The sequence below is a fragment of the Pyxicephalus adspersus genome, chromosome 6 (genome assembly GCF_032062135.1).
Source record: "Pyxicephalus adspersus chromosome 6, UCB_Pads_2.0, whole genome shotgun sequence".
Lineage (NCBI taxonomy): Eukaryota > Metazoa > Chordata > Amphibia > Anura > Pyxicephalidae > Pyxicephalus > Pyxicephalus adspersus.
In genome coordinates this window covers 64,833,969-64,854,008 of record NC_092863.1, presented here as the reverse complement: position 1 = coordinate 64,854,008, position 20,040 = coordinate 64,833,969, and the positions used below count along the sequence as shown (strand labels likewise).

At 38.7% G+C, this 20,040-nt stretch overlaps 1 protein-coding gene across 1 annotated transcript in view; it reads left to right on the top strand.

Moving 5' to 3' along the window:
- AP3S1 (adaptor related protein complex 3 subunit sigma 1) overlaps nucleotides 1-20,040 on the top strand; it is a 44,617-nt gene that overhangs the window by 14,347 nt on the left and 10,230 nt on the right. Inside the window, exons 4-5 of the mRNA XM_072416065.1 lie at nucleotides 4,850-4,921; nucleotides 11,317-11,424. Coding sequence (XP_072272166.1) covers nucleotides 4,850-4,921; nucleotides 11,317-11,424 — 180 coding nt within the window. The remainder of the gene's footprint in view (nucleotides 1-4,849; nucleotides 4,922-11,316; nucleotides 11,425-20,040) is intronic.

Sequence of the window (20,040 nt, the reverse complement as noted above, 5' to 3'; positions counted from 1 at the left end):
TTCAGCTTTGAGGTCAGGTCTGCAATATGCCAGACAAACCTGAATAGATCTGACGCTTCTATGTGTGCCCCTCTGACAGTCTAAATTGACTATTTTAAGGTAATACTTGTATGCTGTCCTGGTATAGGGGCTGTTTTAATAGGAAATAGTGATTTAGAAGAGAATATACTGTACAGTATTGATGAATTATGACTTACAAGTTTTGTTCATTAGTGGAAATCTGTGTGGATAGGATATAGAAACATCCATTGCAGACCTCTGTCCTGCTGATCATCTATGTAGAAACATAGCAAATATACAGACCGATAGTTGTGACTTTCTTTTCTGCACACTTGTTTAGTAAAGAAATGCAGAGAATCGCAGCTGAAGGTGGCTACTGAACTAAAATTCTTCAGTTATCACCCTGAATTTCTTGCAATATAAAAAATCATTTAGTTGTGGCAGAATTTCTTCTGTTTTATCTTCTTACACTTTGAAAGTACAAATACTAGTTCAACCTAAAAGGAATAATTTACCCATCTATACTAGGCAGCTTGTACGCTGTGATTGTGGGGTCTCATTTGCTAGCACTGAAGTCCACACTCCATCACATCCAGGACACTGTCTCCATGGCGTTTGTGGGTCTGATTTATTAAAGCTCTGCAAGGCTAGAGAGGATACACTTTCATCAGTAGAGCTGGGATGAATTTGGTCCAGGATTGGAAACATTTACTAACAAATAGCAAATGACTTAAGAAATCCATTCCAGGTTTGCTGGATCACCCAGCTTCACTGGTGAAAGGCACTCCTGCGTCTTCCTAAATCCCAAAGCATGCCATTAGATTTACTGGCTTCACTCAAAAGTGGTATTAGATCGTTGTATTGACATATGACTATGGTAGGGACATTAGATTGTGAGCCCCATTTGAAGGACAGTTGGTGACAATGGACTTTGTAAAGCTCTGTGTAATATGTCAGTGCTATATAAATACAAGACAATAATAAAAGCACTGATTTCTGAATGCACATTGCACAATATACCATCAATTTGCTTCTAGCATGTTGAAATAAAGTGTAACTTCACAATGTCTGTTCTTACACTGCAAAGGCACCTTGCAGATAAGTAATGGAGTTTGTAGACCATATTGTAAACTAAATAAACAGAAAAAAAATCTGGGTGATATATGTGTATAACAGCTGAGCTATACTCTGCTCATACAAGATTGTTCCATACCTCACACCATAAACGCATTATGTAGAGACCTTACAGGATTAGAGGCTACAGGGTATAATAATGTAGAGACCTGGAGAAACGACAGTCTGCCAGCCACTGAGGAGAACACTGCCCAAAATAAACTTGTCATAAACCTAATCATGAGATAAAAAGTGCATAGGCAGTTGCCACATCCAGTAAAATCCACTTGTTTAAAATGATCGACTGATCCAGAGATATCGGGAGCTGAAGTTATCTGGAAATCTCTTCTTTTCCTGTAAAAATGTCTTCTAGTTTGGCTCTGTCCAAAACAACTCTGGAAGTGTTTGAGTTTTTTTGTCTTGCCTTTTGAAAAATAAAGTTATTTTCCTTTCCTGAAATGCTTTTAATGTTACAAAAACACTTTCAGTTAATGCTCACTGTCAGTTTGATTAAATCCTTCACATTTTTCCTCTAACCACTGTAAGACTGAATGGCAATTTTCTGCCCTCTGTGGGGCTATTTGTCAGAAAAATCTGTATCTCTGGTAGAGGGGAAACTGTGGTTGAAGCATTTTGATAAGGATGAGAAATGCATTCTTTAGTTCTTCAATATTCATTGTTTTCCAACTTTTGCAGGTTGTTAGAAATATAGTTAGGTCCATAAATATTTGGAAAGAGACTTTTTTTCAAATTAGGGTTCTGTACATTACCACAATTAATTTTAAATGAAACAACTCAGATGCAGTTAAACTGCAGACTGTCAGCTTTATTTCAGTGGGTTGAACAAGATTGTGTTAAAAAAGGCTTTAGTTCCTCACATTTTTATGTAATCACTTCATTTCAGGGGCTCAAAAGTAATTGGACAAATTAAAAAGCTGAAAATAAAATGTTCATTTCTAATACTTAGTTGAAAACCCTTTGCTGGCAATGACAGCCTGTAGTCTTGAACTCATGGACATCACCAGATGCTGGGTTTCCTCCTTTTTAATGCTCTGCCAGGCCTTTACTGCAGCAGCTTTCAGTTGCTGTGTGTTTGTGGGCCTTTCTGTCTGAAGTTTAGTCTTCAAGAAGTGAAATGCATGCTCAACCGGGTTCAGATCAGATGACTGACTTGGCCATTCAAGAATATTCCACTTCTTTGCTTGGGTATTTTTTTTTTGTGTAAGCATACAAGTTAAGAAAAGTTAAGCTGCTGGCACAGTTTAGTATTCACTGGACCTTCATTACAACAGGCATTTGTTATTACCTGGGCATTACAACAGGATAAAGCAGACGTGAATGCAGCCCTAGCCCTAATCATACCTAAATGTTGTCACGTCATCTCATATAGGCATATTTAAAACAAGAAACGGGTTCACATACAAAAAAACAAAACAAAACATACCTTGATATAAAACACATAAATTAGCAAAATAAAATTACTTGGGGTGCACATTAAATATATTATTTCAAGAATAAACTCATAATTGTTTCCTATGGAGAAACAATGTAAAGTAGTAATATTGTTTAGACCCAGTGGTGTAAAAGTATGCCTCCTAAATTCAATAAGCCTCTGATGAAGATGATGATAAACTTCACCTAAACATTAATGTCAACTAATTTCCTCAATACCATGAAACATAAGCGCATGGATGCAGTATGAGTAATTAAGCCTTTTGTGGCATTGAAAAAAAAAAAAAGCCCACCAAGGCATGATTATATTTGAAGGCTTTTTCTTCATCTAAAGTTTTTGAAGTTGCACATCCATATACCAATTATCTGACATCACATCCAAATTAGTGGCACCTAGCAGGCTTACTTGATGTTTACACAAAGAAGGCTTTCGAGGCAACTCGGACATTTTGAATTAACTGGTAGAGCACCTTTTTTCTTTATAACACAGGACAATGCAGATACATTGCACACTACTGTCACTGTGTATTGGTAGTACCGAGCCAAATGGTAGCTGCATGATTACATTGGTGTGTGCTCTTACCGTGTGTCATATGTGCTTGTTTTACTACACATGTTCTTTAAAATGCTGATTATGCTTTGCAAAATTATATCTGTATTAGCATATCTGATTTCTCCTATCTGTGTTTTCTTGTCATTACATAATAAATTCCATGATTACATCATATTGTGTACTTCACATGATAAACTGCTGCTATTCATCACTTCAAGTTTATTGGTTACATTTTGATCCATGTCACATCTGCTCTTGGTCAGATTTGGATCATGTGTTTCTGTTGGGATTAATGTAATTGCAAGCATATGATAGAACTTTTGTGCTTTCAAAATATTACATTGATCATGTAGTGTGTGTGTGTTTTTTTGTTTGCCTAACATTAGCAGTGATAAAATCCCCAATGTGTTAACAGAATAACAGAATTTCTGTTTCTGATATCCTAATTGATGTTCTAAAACAAAAAAAATCTAATCTGACTTTATCTTCTATATTAGAGATTGTTCCAGCCTCATTATCCTCCATCTCCCTGGAGTTGGGTGGGAGTTTCTTCTTGTGTGCTTTTGACCAGTATGCAGTATCAGTGTGGTTAATATACTCCCATCGTTACATTGGATCACTGATATGTTGTGCAGGCTTGACTTGACATCTTATATGTAAACATAAATTGTAAGAATGATATTTTAAGAATATATTATATATATTAAGAAATTTAAATTCCTTTGGTATTCCCCTGTGAATAATATCATTGGGTTCATGGAGAGTTTGCATACCCAGAAATCTGTACTGGACTGAGGGTGAAGTAATCCTATTGTTTTAGTTATGTAATTGTAAAGTTATTCGAAAGAAACATTGTTGGATATGTTATAAGATTGTTGGGCAGAGCCTTTCTTTGTAAAATTGCTTCCTTATTATTGTCCCCATGGAGATTTAAAAAAAAATAACTTTTGTAATAATGCAGTTGTGTAGTGAATAATGAACAAATAATTAACCCTTTACCAGTATGGATCAACTTCCTTTAGGAACAAGTGTTGACCATGGAAACACTTACCATTCCTTATGTAATATTGACTTTCTGTTTGAGTTAACTTTATTACTGCACAGGGTGATTAATATGATGGTACACATATGTACGTTTTTTATTGGCCCATGAAGTGCTCTGCTGCTCATGAAATATGTGACTATCCTTTATGATCAGTGAGACAGCAGCCCAAGTCCTAACCCAAGGGTTAGGTCCCCTTATGGTGCTCCAAGTATAGGGAAGTCTCCATACATCATGTAAGTCCCATATACGTCCACTGACCTCACATCTAATAGTCCAGCTGATGAAGCATGCACCGAGGGGCAGACAAAGGCATTGGTAGTTTGCCGTGTATATTATGTTTGCAGACTGGGTATGGGACAAGCAAAAACTAATATTTTTCAACTGCGATTATTGGAGTTTGGTTTTGGGTGAGGTCATTTGGAGGGTTATAAGTGGAATCTATCTTTAAGCTGCTCACACTAATGTATTTTTCTAAATGCATTTTAAAAAGGCTATAAATCTTTTTAATCCTGTTTTAAACTTCTTAAAACAGAACTTTGCCAAAGTATAAGATCTATCCATTCTTGCTTGTACGTATGTACTTTATATTCACATTCTCTTAAATATGTTGATTTAAGTAGCTGTAAAAGTAGTAATGGAGTGGTAATCTGAGAACTCGGAGGATTATTTTCATTTTTGTTTTCCAGGTATTTGTGGAAACCTTGGACAAATGTTTTGAGAACGTCTGTGAACTGGATTTAATTTTCCACGTAGACAAGGTATTGTAACTGATTGTAAACTGTTGTGTAATGTATTATATCTAAAGTACTATTAAAAGTACCAAATCCAGTTCTTATGTGATGTACAAGTTTTCATTAAGTTAAAAAAACTTCATTTACTGAGCCAACTCACCGTGCAAGGGTATCAACATTGGCATCAGGACTAGGTGTTGGCAGTTGCTGAATAACAAACTTAACGCTCATGAATCAGCAGTGTTTCAGGTATTTTTGTGACTTTGCAGGGGAACAAAGAGAAAACAGTAAGTCCACACATGCACTTATAATAAATTGATTAAAGTGGAAGTAAACCTAAAACTAACCCAAAACCAAAAAATCACACTTGCCTTCAATTCTGCATATCAATCTGACTTCTTCCGCTTTCTTCTTCCTACGTCACCTGATCTAGGACTGTGCAGGCTTGAGATCAGGTGACATAGATTGGGAAAAAACTTGCCGATCTCGCTGTGCATGCGTGAGATGGACAATTTTAAATGGATGGACATTTTAAATGACCCCTTAACAAAAAATATTCGTCACTGCGCCTCCCCACTCCTACAAGGGCTGTGGGCTGTGATAACATACTTATAATTTTTTCAACACTTTAACATTACAGGAAAAGGAAAAGTGATAAGAAAATTAGTATACCCTGAGAACGCTACACACATAATGCCCCTTTCAGGAGAGAATAAAAATTTTACTCATAAACTCATTTACTGCATAAAAATGCATATCCTTCTCTTTGTGACACAGATGTGAAAGAGTTCATGAAACCTTTCTATCAGTCATTGGTGGAGCTAGGATGAATGTGAAAAAACAGATGTCAGATGGCTATATTTAACAAGGGTGTGCAGGAATGAGTTGAATAGCTTTTCCTTTCATCATTTAGCTCTTGAATCTTTAATTTGTTTTTCTTAGGAAAAAAAAATAATTGTTTACATACCCTTCAGTTAGTGGGGAGAATGGTAAAGATGGCTCATTGTAGGGAGTATTTATTTGAATGCTGCAAAATAAAGAAAAAAAAGTTTAAATGTCTGAATTATGTTGTCTTCACTTTTGAAGCAAAGAATTAAGATTTTTTTTTTCATTCTACTGAGGTTGTTCTTTAATGTGTTCTGCACAGTTTAATCGTCATTCACCATTTTGGTCACCACATTGGTCATATGTGCATTGCAGAACAAGAACATACCTGTGCTGAAGGGCATCACAATGCACAGATGTAAACACTGTGCTGTCTCAATTTGCAGAAACGTGCAGGTTATTGCACTGTGGATTGTAATATCAGTCTTGAGTAAAACAGATTTTTTTTTTTACACTATTTAGAATTTGGCACCAATGTGTCTGGCTATCCATAAGAAATGTTTCACAAATAGATGGTACTCTGTGGTTTGAAATCTAAAAGGATTCACATAAGGATTGACCACTGTGTACTATGAAGTCAGTATTGAAATTTTCTGTATTTCCGTATGCTTTTATCTCCTTTGGAATATGTTTAATAATAATTTATAATGCAAAATTGGAACACTAACATTTGGTGTTAAAAATGCATTTTGACAGCCAACACCATAGGCAGTGACACATACAAAAATACAAATTAAGGGTTTTAATTTTTTCCTTCTCTTTTTAAACCAAAAACAAAAAATACACACATTTTAATTATTTTTACAATAGAGGTTACCAACAGATTCAATGACTACAGTCTGTAAACGAATCACACTGGTAAATTGGTTATTACACTTTCCATTTCAAGATTTCTTTAGCCTATAGCATGGGCCTCAAACTACAATCCATGGGCCAAATCCAGTATGGCAGCGATGTAATGTTGCCACTGCTGTCTGTCCCCCCCTTCCACATGGTCAGTATTTTCAGTTAGAGGTTACAGGCCAGTGATGTAAAAATACTGTCACATTTTATATGTTTACATTGACTCCCAATCTAGCTCACCAAAAAAACCCCTAGTAAGCATGTGACTGATACAGAAAGAATATTTGAATGGACATGGGGTGCACTGTGGTTTATAGCAGTTTGCATAGAGTGGGCTCTGCAGGGTGTTGAAAGAGGGAATGGGGGCAAAGGAGTGCTTTTGGGGTGCACACTGGATTGTAAAGGAACTATTAAGTCACAAGATGTGACCAAAGGTACCATAGCACATTTTTTTTGTTTTTTATAAAAGGCAAAGGTTACCTAAATTCAATCAGCAAAAGTAGTTCTAATTTTGCATAATCTCCCCCCCCCCCCCCAAAAAAAAAAAAAAATACATAAAAAGTGTAAAGAACAGTAAATTGGTCCCTCAAGCATAAAAAGTTTGGGGACCCTTGACCTAAAGCAACTGATTGCTGAACTTTAGTTTTTTTTTGTACAAAAGTAGATCAAAAGGTGTTCTGGGTTCATGAAACTAAAATCGGATACTTCTTTGTATTAGTGAAAGTTTGTGCTGTTTTCACATGGCAGATTAGAGGCTAGCAGACATATCTGATTGCTTTGCTGTAGACAGCAGTCCTGTTTTATAAACCCTCTCCAGGGGTTTTTTCTATTTCAGGTACAATCGATGTTGATGAAGTCCAGAAGGGGAGTTTGCATGATGTATATTCAGTAAAATTTCCTGGAAATAGAAATGGCTCACAATGACACTTTATAGGAAAGTTTGTGTAAGCTGCATATGAAGATCTCTTTTGCTGACTGATTCCTGTACCTTGAAGTACAGCTGTGAATGTGAAATATCTCAGACACATCAATTATGCCTTGATCTATGTTTTCTTTCTAGACCTCTGTTTATACTCCACATGTGAAAGGAAACATATTTTTAGAACTGTAGAGTACTCTTGTACAGTGCCACAGAAACAGGACTTTTTATAGATGATTTTAAAAAATTAAATTGGGTGTAAGCTAGCTTTAAAATATGTATTATTAATATAACGTGTTTAAAGCATTAGAACGTGCAAAAGCATTGATAGTTCCTTTTAAATTTGAGGTAATGATATAAAGCAGAATAAGAACTGTTCATAGGCTTTCATCACCTATAGAAGGTGAATTTTATGTTTAACCTAATGATGTTATAAAAAAATATCATTAAAGAGTAAAAATAAAAAATGCCATTAAAGAATAACTGTAGCTTTGCTTTATAAGGTAATATTGTCAGCCCAGCACACTTACTAAATGTTGTTCAGTGTTATAGTTGTAGAGGATCAGTCTCTAACTTTAAATGTTTCTGGTAAAATGCATGGAAAATCCAAGTATTTTTAAATGCTTAGTTGCAGTGTTTTTCCTTTTCATAATTAAAATTTTTTTCACTTGTAAGATTCCTTTGAACTTACTAAAAAAAAGTTGATTCTTTTAGAAGGATCATTTTCATAGGTTCGCATGTCATGGCCCTTTACTTTTCTAGGTGTACATAATTACTGTCTGTGCTGACCCAGTATTTCTGCCCCTCGCCTACCTACATAACCAGTTATGTCACTTCTAAAGAAGCAAGGGAGAACTCCTGCAGAGCAACTTTTCTCAATCTATTGGGTCCTAGTAGTAAGAAATACCTCTAAAACCAATTTATTGGGGGTTAGTGGGGGGGGGGGAAGGTTCTTAAATTGGTAGCCAGTGGAAAGAGTGCCCCCCACAGCTGTGGCTAGAATACCACCTTGACAGACAACTAAAAACATCAATGGAGTCATGCAGCTGACTCTGCCAAGTGGCGTTGGCCCTAGAACTAAGCAGACATCATCAAATCAGGGATTAATAAACTGCGGTTGAAGAAACCATTAGCCCCCTTACAGATTTTTGTATGCAAAGTTCTGCCCCTCTTCAATACCGTGCAGTTTAACTCTACATTTGTTTTATCAACCGCAACCTCAAATACACTCGGTTACTGTGTTTGAGGTTTGCTGCAGTTAAGTGTTTTCCAAGTGTTTATGGATATTTTAGTTGAATTTGGTATTCAAGTCAGAGAGATCCGCTGGCTGCTCAAGGGCTCCCAGAAGCACCATGTTGCTGTCAGCAACCATGGCCACAATTCACTGCAACCTCAACTGCCTTTACAAAGTGGAGAATGGTTGAGCCTGTGGCAGACCATTGTAGTCAACCACAAATCTAAAATTAGCCTTGGCAACCTCTAGAGCAACTATGGTCGAGAATGGCTGCTACAGAGTAGGACTTGAGTTAACAGCTGCGTCTGTGGGGCTGCCAACATTACCCTCAAGATAGTGGAGCACAGTAGTATTCTTTTTTGATGTCTACACAAAGGCTTTTACAGGTCAAAACCATACATAAGTTTGTTATGTGCACATATATTTGTATTGGAAGAGTTTGTTGAGATACATTTTCTGACCACATGGTCTTTTTAACCCTGTTGCCAGAATCAAATAAATGGTTGCTGCATAATTCAATATTAACTGACAAGTATTCAGGACATATTCAAGTCTATACATTCACCTAAACAATTTTATCTAAAAATCATTTGCCTAAATGGTGGATGAGACAAACAGATGGAAGGGGTTCTGATTGGTTAAGACTTGAACATTACCAAAGTTTTGCTTTCATACTAAAGCTGCATACACACATGCAATTATTGTCGTTGGAAAGGATCTTTCACGATCCTTTCCAACGACTAAGCACTGCATGATGCATGAATGAGTGCTGTACATACAGCACCGTTCTCCATGGAGAGGGGAGGGGGAGAACGACAGAGCCGGCACCCCACTGCGTACTCTCCCCCTCCCCTTGCATTAAGATCGTTTATCGTCCATGGATCCGCCAGGACAGTCGATTGGATGATGGACGACGGGCCCTGTACACATGCCAGATTCTCGGGCGAGAACCATTAGACGTGTGTACGTAGCTTATGTTTCAGCTGAGAGTGTAATGCCAGGAACAAGTGTATTGCATTTCCTATCAATGTTACAGAGGTAAAATGGTAAGAGTAAATGTTACCAAGCCACTTGTCCACCGGTCAGCCTACAGGTGGGTGACAGTTTCCCCTAGGTGATGAAATGCTGGTTTTTTGATGGCACTTCCTGTGTACTACCTTCCCAACCCCACCCCGGGACATGGATGGTCATTGGCAATTTAGGTAATTTTAATAGACCCATGTTGGGCTGACCCTGGTCAAATGTTGTTTGTGTAGAAAGAAGGTATAGCATTTATATTGTTGATTAAATACGTCTGATGGGCTTAAGAAATTGTCATTAAAAAAACAAAAACAAAGGTTCAGTTAGTCTTTAAGAGAAAATAAAGAAAACGTCATTAGCGTAAGCATTCATGGGCATGGTTTTCAGCAGTCAGTGGCTGGTTTGCTGCTGAAGTTCTTTTCTAGTGAATGGAAACCTAGATAACATTGTTAAATGACTATTTTAAGTATTTTACCACATTTTAATTATGTTCCATGTTCCATTAATCTAAAGTTCTCTTTTGAAGATCACAAGGCAAATATCTAATTTAATACATATTATATACTTCTTTGAGGTGTAGCTAGATTTGGATTTGGACCAGAAATCTATTCAGACATTTATCATTTTGCTAAGGGTAATAATTCTGTATCTTCTGTGCATGATTTTTACACATCTGCTACACTGCACAGCAGGCAGGTAACACATATTTCTCAATTCTGCAAGACAGATGACTTTTTTATTCAAATACCTATTTTTCCACATGTTCGTTACTATAGGGATTTGCTTTAGAAAAATAATGCCTTAAAGTTGGGTAGGTAAGACATTGCAATCATGGGATAAGTAGAAATCATTGCCTTTGTGTAATTTTACATTGGAATTAGTGTGGAATAAAACTGTATCTGGGTTATGATATAGTAGTATGGCACGTAGTAGTAGCAGACTCATTTATTCCAGACACAGCCAAGACAACCATGGAAGCCCTTTGGCATGCAGAAACTGCCAGCCTGGTGTTCACACATCGTATATCAACATCATCACTATACTGTTGGGTGACAATAAAAACAATGTTTTAATGGATGCAGACCCATCTATACTTTCCCTTAAGTCTTCTAATATTGTCGATACAGGTTAGGATAAAGTACATTTGATCTTACAGCTGATTATTTAAGATTATCTTTTGCTAAGAAACAGTATGCAAATTCTCATTTTTTTGGTTTAAGCAGTTTGTATAACAATACAATGGTGTCGTGCAGTTGATCTCTGGTTCATATTATATTTTTATGAATTTAGTTGTAGTTTACTGTCTAAAGAATCATTGGACATTGTGGCACCCTTCATTTTTAATTAGGGTCGCGGACTTGAATCGGGGATCTAGAGAAAAAGCCTTTACAAAAAAAAAAGCTCTCGAGAGATTCAACCAGCTAGGCTTTACTTAAAGCAGAAATATCTATTCTAGATAGACAAGGTCATTGTTATGTGCATATTGTTTTGTACATATAATTGTGTTTTACTGTTTTTTAGGTTCACAACATCCTTGCAGAAATGGTGATGGGGGGGATGGTTCTAGAGACCAACATGAATGAAATTGTTACTCAAATTGATGCACAGACCAAACTGGAGAAATCAGAGGTAAGAACTTAGTATCATATCTGATGACTTGTAAGTGATAACTGGAATTCATTTTATTGAAATGTAGGAGTCAGGGACAATGACAGAATTAAAATGTTCTATATCTTTCTGGAAATTATTCTCTGTGAATCATGTAATGACTGTAATCACAGCAGCGGATAGTACACATGCTGAGAATCCCAGACTTCAAAGCTTTATTTATGAAAGTAAGTGTGATAAAGGGAAATGTCTTTCCGTGTCATACACCTACAGCTTAATTTACATAGTTCTCCCCAGAGGGTTTTAGCCGGTTGCTCCGCCCGGCTGCTTCGAATATCCCGCCCAGCTCTCCTCGCAGCTCTCATCCTGTGCACGGATCTCAGTGAGGCTGCTCTGTGCTCTGTGTCATCCGTCAAGAGGATTGCTGCTGGGATGAGAGGTGAGCACACACAGTTCAGCCTTCATGTAAAGGAGACACAGGCAGCCCCGCCCCCATCTCATAGCACGAGCTCGGATTTCTATTTAAAAAAGAGCTGTGTATAAAGTCTGCATGTCATTCTGCATTCTCTTAGCTCTCTGTGTACAAACCTCCATATCTCCTAATATGTACCGTATTTTTCGGACCATAAGACGCACCAGTTTTTAGAGAAGGGAAATGAAGAAAAAAAAAGATTCTGAAACAAATGTCCTAAAATATTTTATGTGCATTAAAAACTAACATCACAGTCATAAACACATGTAATCAACCCTGTAAAGTAAACAGCAGCATTTAGAACCATTATTAACAAATAAAGTCAGCAAAAGACAAAATTACTGCCATTGATTGTCCCCTTCTGATCACTATATGCAATGATTGTCCCTATCTGATCACTCTATGCCATTGACTGTCCCCTTCTGATCACTCTGCACTGCAGCCAGGAGCAGACACGTGCTGCACAGCCAGCATCAAGGAGACACGCACAGGAGAGAAACACGGTAAGAAACTTTTTTTTTTAACAGCATATGTGTAGGCTATATTTGGACCATAAGACGCAGGGACTTTTTTCCCCCACTTCTGGGGGAAAAAAAGTGCGTCTTATGGTCCGAAAAATACGGTATGTCACAATGACTTGTAATTTTCAGGCTGTACAGGGGACTCTCATAGATATTAGTTATTACAATTGCAGCCCCCCAGCTTTAAAGAATTTCAAGATATGGGGATCGCAAATGTAAAAAGTTATGAAAATTGAACAATAGGTTTGCTGTTTCTGAGGAAAGTGCAACTAGGAGTCCTAAATTGAAAATGCAAATTGGGGACCCTGGAGCCACTAACATACCACGAAGCATTGGGGTGGGGCCCCTAAATATATACCTACCTGTCACAAATCTTTACCTATAAAACTACTGTCTGCTTCTCTTTGAAGCCCAATTTCTGTTAGGGTCGGGGTACAAAACTGTATATATATATATATATATATATATATATAAAAATACCTATACCTATAATACCTATAAATATAGGTGCAAATGTCGGGCACATTCTCTCCTTACAATCTCATTACTACAGCATCATTAGAACATAAAACACTCTGTCCATTAAAATGGGATCCTCTGCCCTGTTACACATTCCTGTCCACTTAACTAACACTGAACTTCAATCGGGGAATGGGGAGGTGTAAGAAACCAAAAATATAGGTACAAGTGGGGCATATCTGTGACTAACATCCCCTAAAACTTCATCACTATGGCATCATTAGAAAATGAACTCTGCCCACTAAATTTTATTGAGGTTGAGGTACTGTAAGGTTACAGTCATGTGTAACAAGGAAGTGCATTTTGATGGACAGTTTTTTTAAATATTGTAAAGATGCCATGGTGATGAAAGGTGATAGCCACACATGTCTCCCACTTCCACCTATATTTTTGTTTCCCTGCACCTCCTAATTCTGGAGAAATTGGGGTTTGAGGTAAGATGCAGACAGATATGTGTAACAGAGCAGGCAGCAAACTTTGCTAGGTAGAGATTTATGTTCTCATAACGCCATACTAATTACATTTTAGAAGGGTTTAGCCACAAGTGTCCCCCACTTGCACCTACAATTTCAGTTTCCTATACCGCCACGTGTACCTTAAAAATTTAAAGTTAATACAACCAACTGTTTAGTAGATATGAAGGTTTGAAAACAGTGAGTTGTTAGGCTGCAGAATATGACAAGCAGCTTTTACACTCACATAGCGATCACACTGCGCTGCTGATGATATTACACACTGCGGATAAACTTCACAGACAGTTTTTATATATAATATGGGCAGTGATGAGAGGGGGTCACTGTCTGTCTTGTCCCCATCTGATATCCCATGCATGATGCTATTAAAGCATCACCACATTTTTAACATTGTATTAAAGAGTAACTTTCTCTGTTATGTAATGGAAAAATGTGCATTTTTTTTTGTTTGTTTTTTTTTTCTTTTGCAGAGAGGACCTCTCCCTTCAGTCTTTACTTCTATTTTGGTAAAGACCGAAGGGGAAATCCGCAGCCTCCTGGGATATTTGTGTCACATATCCCAAGAGGTTCTGCACTGCTCCTTGTGTACATGCATCTTCAGAGGATTTCTTATAATGTAAAAAGTGTTCAATCTAATGCATGCGCAGTGCAAGGCAGCACTGGATGTACAAGTGAGCATCAGAGAAAAGGTGGAAGCTGAGCCAGCATGGGCCTGCTGGGCTAGTTTTTTAAAAGAATCAAATGAAAAAAAAAATGTTTTCACAAAAGTTCACTTTAACTAAATATAGACACAGGAGCACATCTGAAGTTAGGCTAAATTCACACCGGCAGTAAGGTTACATTTGTCCATTCCTCATGCCAGGAACCACTGCTGCTTAAAAAACTTCTAGCTGCCTGTTACCAATCCTAGGTGCCCAGCACTTACCGCCTGTTACCAATCCTAGGTGCCTAGCATTTATGGCCTGTTACCAATCCTAGGTGCCTAGCACTTACCGCCTGTTACCAATCCTAGGTGCCTGGGGAGAACACTGATTTATAATGACAGTCTGTCCGCTGAATTATGGAAATATTGGACACAATTGGCATTAGAGAAATGGTATGACAAAGCCATAAACCTGACCATTTCAAGCCAACAAAGTATTCAGTGTTTAGAGAAATCCACAAATATGATAAACCCTACCTGTATCTTCAACATTTTACTGTATCATTTGTATGTTTTTATCTGTGTGGAATTGCTACAGGTTATGTGTCTGCTGACAAATACTGACTTATACCATCTCTCTTTTTTAGCTGAGGAGCTGTTTTCTATAAGCAGTCATTTGTACTCCATACATTCTGAGTCTGCTCAGAACCATTTGTATCATGCAGTAATTTCTCTCTGTCCAAACATACATTAAAATCAGTATTGTCATCACCTGTTGGCTAATGTCCTTTTAGAAGGTTGCAAATCTAGCCTGTGATCTAGTGTGGGATAAAGCAAGATATGGAAGCTGCATTTGTAACTCCCTAGTTATTTATTTTTCTCCGGCCTTATTAAGACATTAGCTGCCAGGTAGTGATGTCGCTTGCAGTGAACCTAAAAAGTTGCAGTTTAACTGCCCTGAAATTGGTGTGTTGCCCTTGAATTGACATGCTTTAGTGGGGAATGAGTCAATCCATATAATGTTGTCTTCCTTTAATATAGTTGTGATCCAGTTGTTCTAGAAAAAAAAGAAAGCAGGCTTTAACTTTGCTTTTAACTCCCTTGTGAAGCCCTCAACCCTCCTAAGGTAACCTGCGCTAACACCCCCACCTCATCTTTTTACTTAGCTGTGCAACAGAGCAAAATTCTGTGCAATATTTGCAATGCTGGCAGAAATCCTATCAAGCTCTGTCTGTGCCTGCACACCCTGCTTTCATAGATTTGTATGGGGCCTTACATAGACGTTAGATGTCCTTTTTTATTATGTGCCATTTAAAATCTTTCACAGAACATGGCTCTACTGCAGAAGCTGGGGTGTTGTTGTAGGCCTATATAGGCACTGTGGGTGTTTAGTGCTAAACTGTAATATTTATATATAAAAAGACATTTCCTTTTTCAGGTGGAAAGTAGTCAGCCCCTTTGCGATCCTAATCCTGCACCGTCCCGTCTTCCTTCTTCACAGCGTGGACTGGACACCGGGCACTGCGGTTTCTTGCGTTTTCTTCCTTCTTCTGGTGACATCACCTGATCTCACACTGTGCAGGTGCAAGATCAAGTGATGAACCTTCTTGTAACTGTAAAAGAAAAAGTGCAGATCTCACTGTGCATACATAAAAGCAGTACTTTTTTTTGTTTTACGTTTCAGGAAAGTCCTCTCTGTGTATGCCCAATCTCATGTATGGGCAGAAAGGGCTTTCTGGAAATAGAAAAAACTAAAATAAAAAGTGCCTATCTCATGCATATGCATTGGAAATGGCATTTTCTTTCTTTTGAGCAACCCGCACCCTCCTGGGATAAGTGACATATGTATAGCAAGAGGTGAAGAGAGAAGGGGAGAGGTCCCCCCCCCCCTTTTTTTTTTTTTTGACGTATAAAAAACAAAAACAATTTTCATTATATAAAAGGGTTAACTGCTGTGATGAGTTAGCAAAATGTATGATGCATTTGCTGTGGTAAGCCCACAGGAAAAGGAAGCAGGTGTGGAGGCAGGAGGTGGGTATGGGGATCAGGGTATGATGAGAGTATAGAGAAAGCAGTTGCGTGTGTGCGATCTTAAAGACTAGTGGTTTGGGGGGCAGGGGCTGCATCCTAAACTTACGTCAACAATGGAAGCTACCATACTTATATTAGTCTTACACTTTTAAAGTGTTTATAAGTATACCATGCATATAGAAGGGGACACACAGGGTACACAGACTGCCAATGACACGCTACTGTCAAACTGCTTATGTCACCCATTAGTAAAAGACAGGAGAGGGGGCAATATTATAGATTCTTTACCTTTCTTTTTCCAAAATGTTAATTACATAGTCAATTTAATAACAAAATATAAATTCATGGTAAAAAAAGGTCTTATAATAAGGTCTTGAATAGTTTCATTAGAATTTGCACAATAGTATCCATGAACTGTTCACCTCATCATATATAAAGGTGTCGAGAGATTGTCTGTATTCTTCTCTTTTAAAACCGCAACTATACACTTATTCCCCCTATACATGGCCACTAGGAAATTGAGTTCAAAAATTCAATCTCCCTTTTTTCCAAACACTTAAATTCCACACACAGGAATGATAGTTAAATCGACTTAAAAAAAAGTCTGGTAAGTTTCTCATTTATCTGTGTCATTATATATCTTGTAATGGTTAACCACATTCAGCTGGACTTATTCTTGTAATGAAGAACTGAAGAAGCAGCTTGGAAGGCTTCAAAACATTTTCAACATTACAAGAACAGATCCAGTTAAATGTGACCACTACTGGATAATCTGACTCTTGAAAAAAGAAACGGCCTTCATTTTTATGTGTCACTTGAACTACAGCAAAGCCCACAGTTGTCATTAAACTTACACTGGCTTTCAGTTCACCCATTTTGTTCAGTACTTTACTGGTCAGCTAAAACATGAAAGCCACCCACACTGCTAGGTGGGTCCACCTTATGTCACCAAAAACATCTCTGACCCATCAACACAAGGATTCCTCAAGACCTTGATGTCCTGTGCTATATGGCACCAAGTTTAGTAGGAGATCATTTTAGTCACATTGCTGCCACTGGCCTGGCTTCTTCGAATAGTGCATTTTGTTGCTGTAACTTCCCCAGGGAAATAAATTGCACACACCTGTATTTATCAGGCTACAGTTGTCCATTACTCAATGCTTCTGTTCTGACACTCCCAGTGCGCATTGTAGTCTTTTGGCAGTGGACAAGGGACATTATGGTCACTCTGATTGATTTTCAGCTATACGGACCGATATTCTGCAAGCTGTGAAACGCTATGTATCCTGACACCTTTTCTTCATGGGCCAGCATTTAGTTTTATGGCAATCTGTGCTACTGTAGTTCTTCTGTAGAATCAAACCACATGGGATATCCTCCTAACCACTCAATTTAATTAGCCTGGGATGCCCATGACCCTGCAACACCCCACAAGACCTTATGTTTTTTAGGATGCTTTTACAAGTTGTTATTATTATTATTATAGTTATTCCTTATAAACAGGATTTATATAGTGCCAACATATTACACAGCGCTGTACAATAAATAGGGGTTGCAAATGAGAGATGAATACAGACTGTGACACAGGAGGAGAGGACCCTTCTGGCCCAAAAAGCTTACAATCTAGGAGGTAAGGGAATTAACACACAATAGCAGGGGAGATATGGAGTGGTGGTAGTGGAAGTAGTGACAGTTTCAAAAGACAGAAGTATATGGGTAGGTAAGTTTGAAAAAATGGCTTTTGAGTGCTCTTTTTAAATGAGCAGAAAGGAGCATACCGAATAGGACGAGGAAGACAATTCCAGAGAGTTGGGGCAGCTCTACAAAAGTCTTGGAGCCATGGGTGTGATGAGGTTATGAGTGAGGAAGTCACTCGGAGAGAGAGACTGGGGGAGTATTATTTTACTAGGTCAGAAAGGTAAGTGGGACAGAACCTGTGGAGGGATTTGAAGGCAAAGCACAGGAGCTTGAATTTGATTTGAAGGTGGAAGCCAGTGAAGAGAGCTGCAAAGGGGTACGGTGGGTAGGATGGATGAGTCTGGCTGCAGCGTTCATAACAGATTGTAGAAGAGAGAGTCAGGCTAGTGGAATACCAGAGAGGAGGATGTTACATTAGTCCAGATGAGAGATAGTCCAGAAGAGTGTGTGCAAGAAGTTTGGTGTTCTCTGGGAACAGGTAGGGGCAGATTTTGGAGATGTTGCGTAGGGAAAAATGACAAAATGAGGGGAAAATGAGAGGGCAGAGTCAAAGTGTCACTGATACCAATGGAGCGCATGATTTGTATTAGAAGATAACAGTGTCGAAAGCGGAGTAAAGATCAAGGAGAAGGAGCAGGGAAAAGTTGCCTTAGACTTAGTTCTTATGAGGTCATTGGCCACTTTAGTAAGGACTGTTTCGGTGGAATGGGCAGCTCAAAAACCAGACTGAAGAGGGTTGGAGCTCAGGTAATTGGTGAGTCTTTTGTAGACAAGGCGCTCAAGAAGTTTGGAGACATATGGGAGAAGAGAGATAAAACGGTATTCTTCAGGATAGGGAGAATGCCATGTTTGAAAGCGGAGGGGTAGATACCAGTAGAAAGAGAGAGGTAGAATAGTTCGGTTAGGGTGGGGGCCAGGGTGGAGGAATGGGCACGGACTAGATCAGAGGGAATTGGGTCAAGGTAGTAGATGGAGACAACAGCAACAATGAGGGGTAAGGGGCTGAAAAGACGGATGGAGTGGACTTCAAAAGAGGTGAATATGAGGGAGGGCCGGGTGGAAAGGATTCTTTATGTACAGTTAGGTGACAGAATGAGACACACACCATCCCCTGCTCTGTTGCCAGGTCTATAGGTATGTGTGAAGTGCAGGCCTCCATAGGAGAGAGCAGAAGCAGAGGAGGAAAGCCAAGTTTCAGTAAGAGCCAGGAAGTTCAAAGATTTAGAAAGGAGAAAGTTGTATAGAGGTTGATTTATTGCCAACACATCTGGCATTCCAAAGACTGCCAGAGAACGGGAGTAAGAACTTATGGGTAGGGTGAATAGGGATGAGTTTAGGAGAAGGGAGTATTTTGCTGAAAGTGTAGGGAAGAGAGAGTCTGTGAGGGTGACCAGGGTTGGGTTAGATGTCACCAGAAAGTAGCAGTAGAGAAAAAAGGTGCAGGAGAACAGACAGAGACAGCGAAGAGTGAAGGAGCAGAGAGACCATGATTTATCAGACTGGGAATGAGAGAGAATAGAGCCAGCAAAGAGATTGCGGGATGAATAATACATTTTAACTCATAATTGAGAACCATATGAGTACAGTAAACATGTGGCAAACAGGTCCATAAGAGTCGGTCCTCTAATATGGATTGTAGTGAGGCTTCTAAGATTGTTGCATTACAGAAGTGAGATATGATGAGTCAGAGATGACCAGTTATCTAGCCATAACTGTTTTACCCTTTTAAAAGTCACTCCAGATCCTTAAACTTGCAAATCTTACCTGCTTTCAACACATCATCTGACTTGATACTTAATATATCCCACTCAATTGACAAGTAGGGATGAGCGAGAATGCCTCTGGCATTCTCGCGAAGACTTCCTCGAACTTCCAATGGTTTCGCAAGATTTTGGCGAACTGATTTCGCGAAACCATTTAATAATTACCCTCTAGTGCCCCCGGGGATCGCCTGCAGTCACAGCTGTGACCGCAAAGTTCCCACAGTCACGTGACTGTGGGAACTGAACTGCAGATGAACTCTGCAGTTCCACTACGATCCCTGGGGCACTAGAGGTTTAATAACCTTCAGTGCAATTATTGATGAACTTAGCTGCAATCATTGATGAACTTAGTGTGCAATCCCCGGGGCACTAGAAATTAATTAACCTCTAGTGCCCCAGGGATCGCCTGCAGTCACAGCTGTGACTGCAAACTTCCCACAGTCACGTGACTGTGGGAACTGAACTGCAGATGAACTCTGCAGTTCCACTACGATCCCCGGGGCACTAGAGGTTTAAT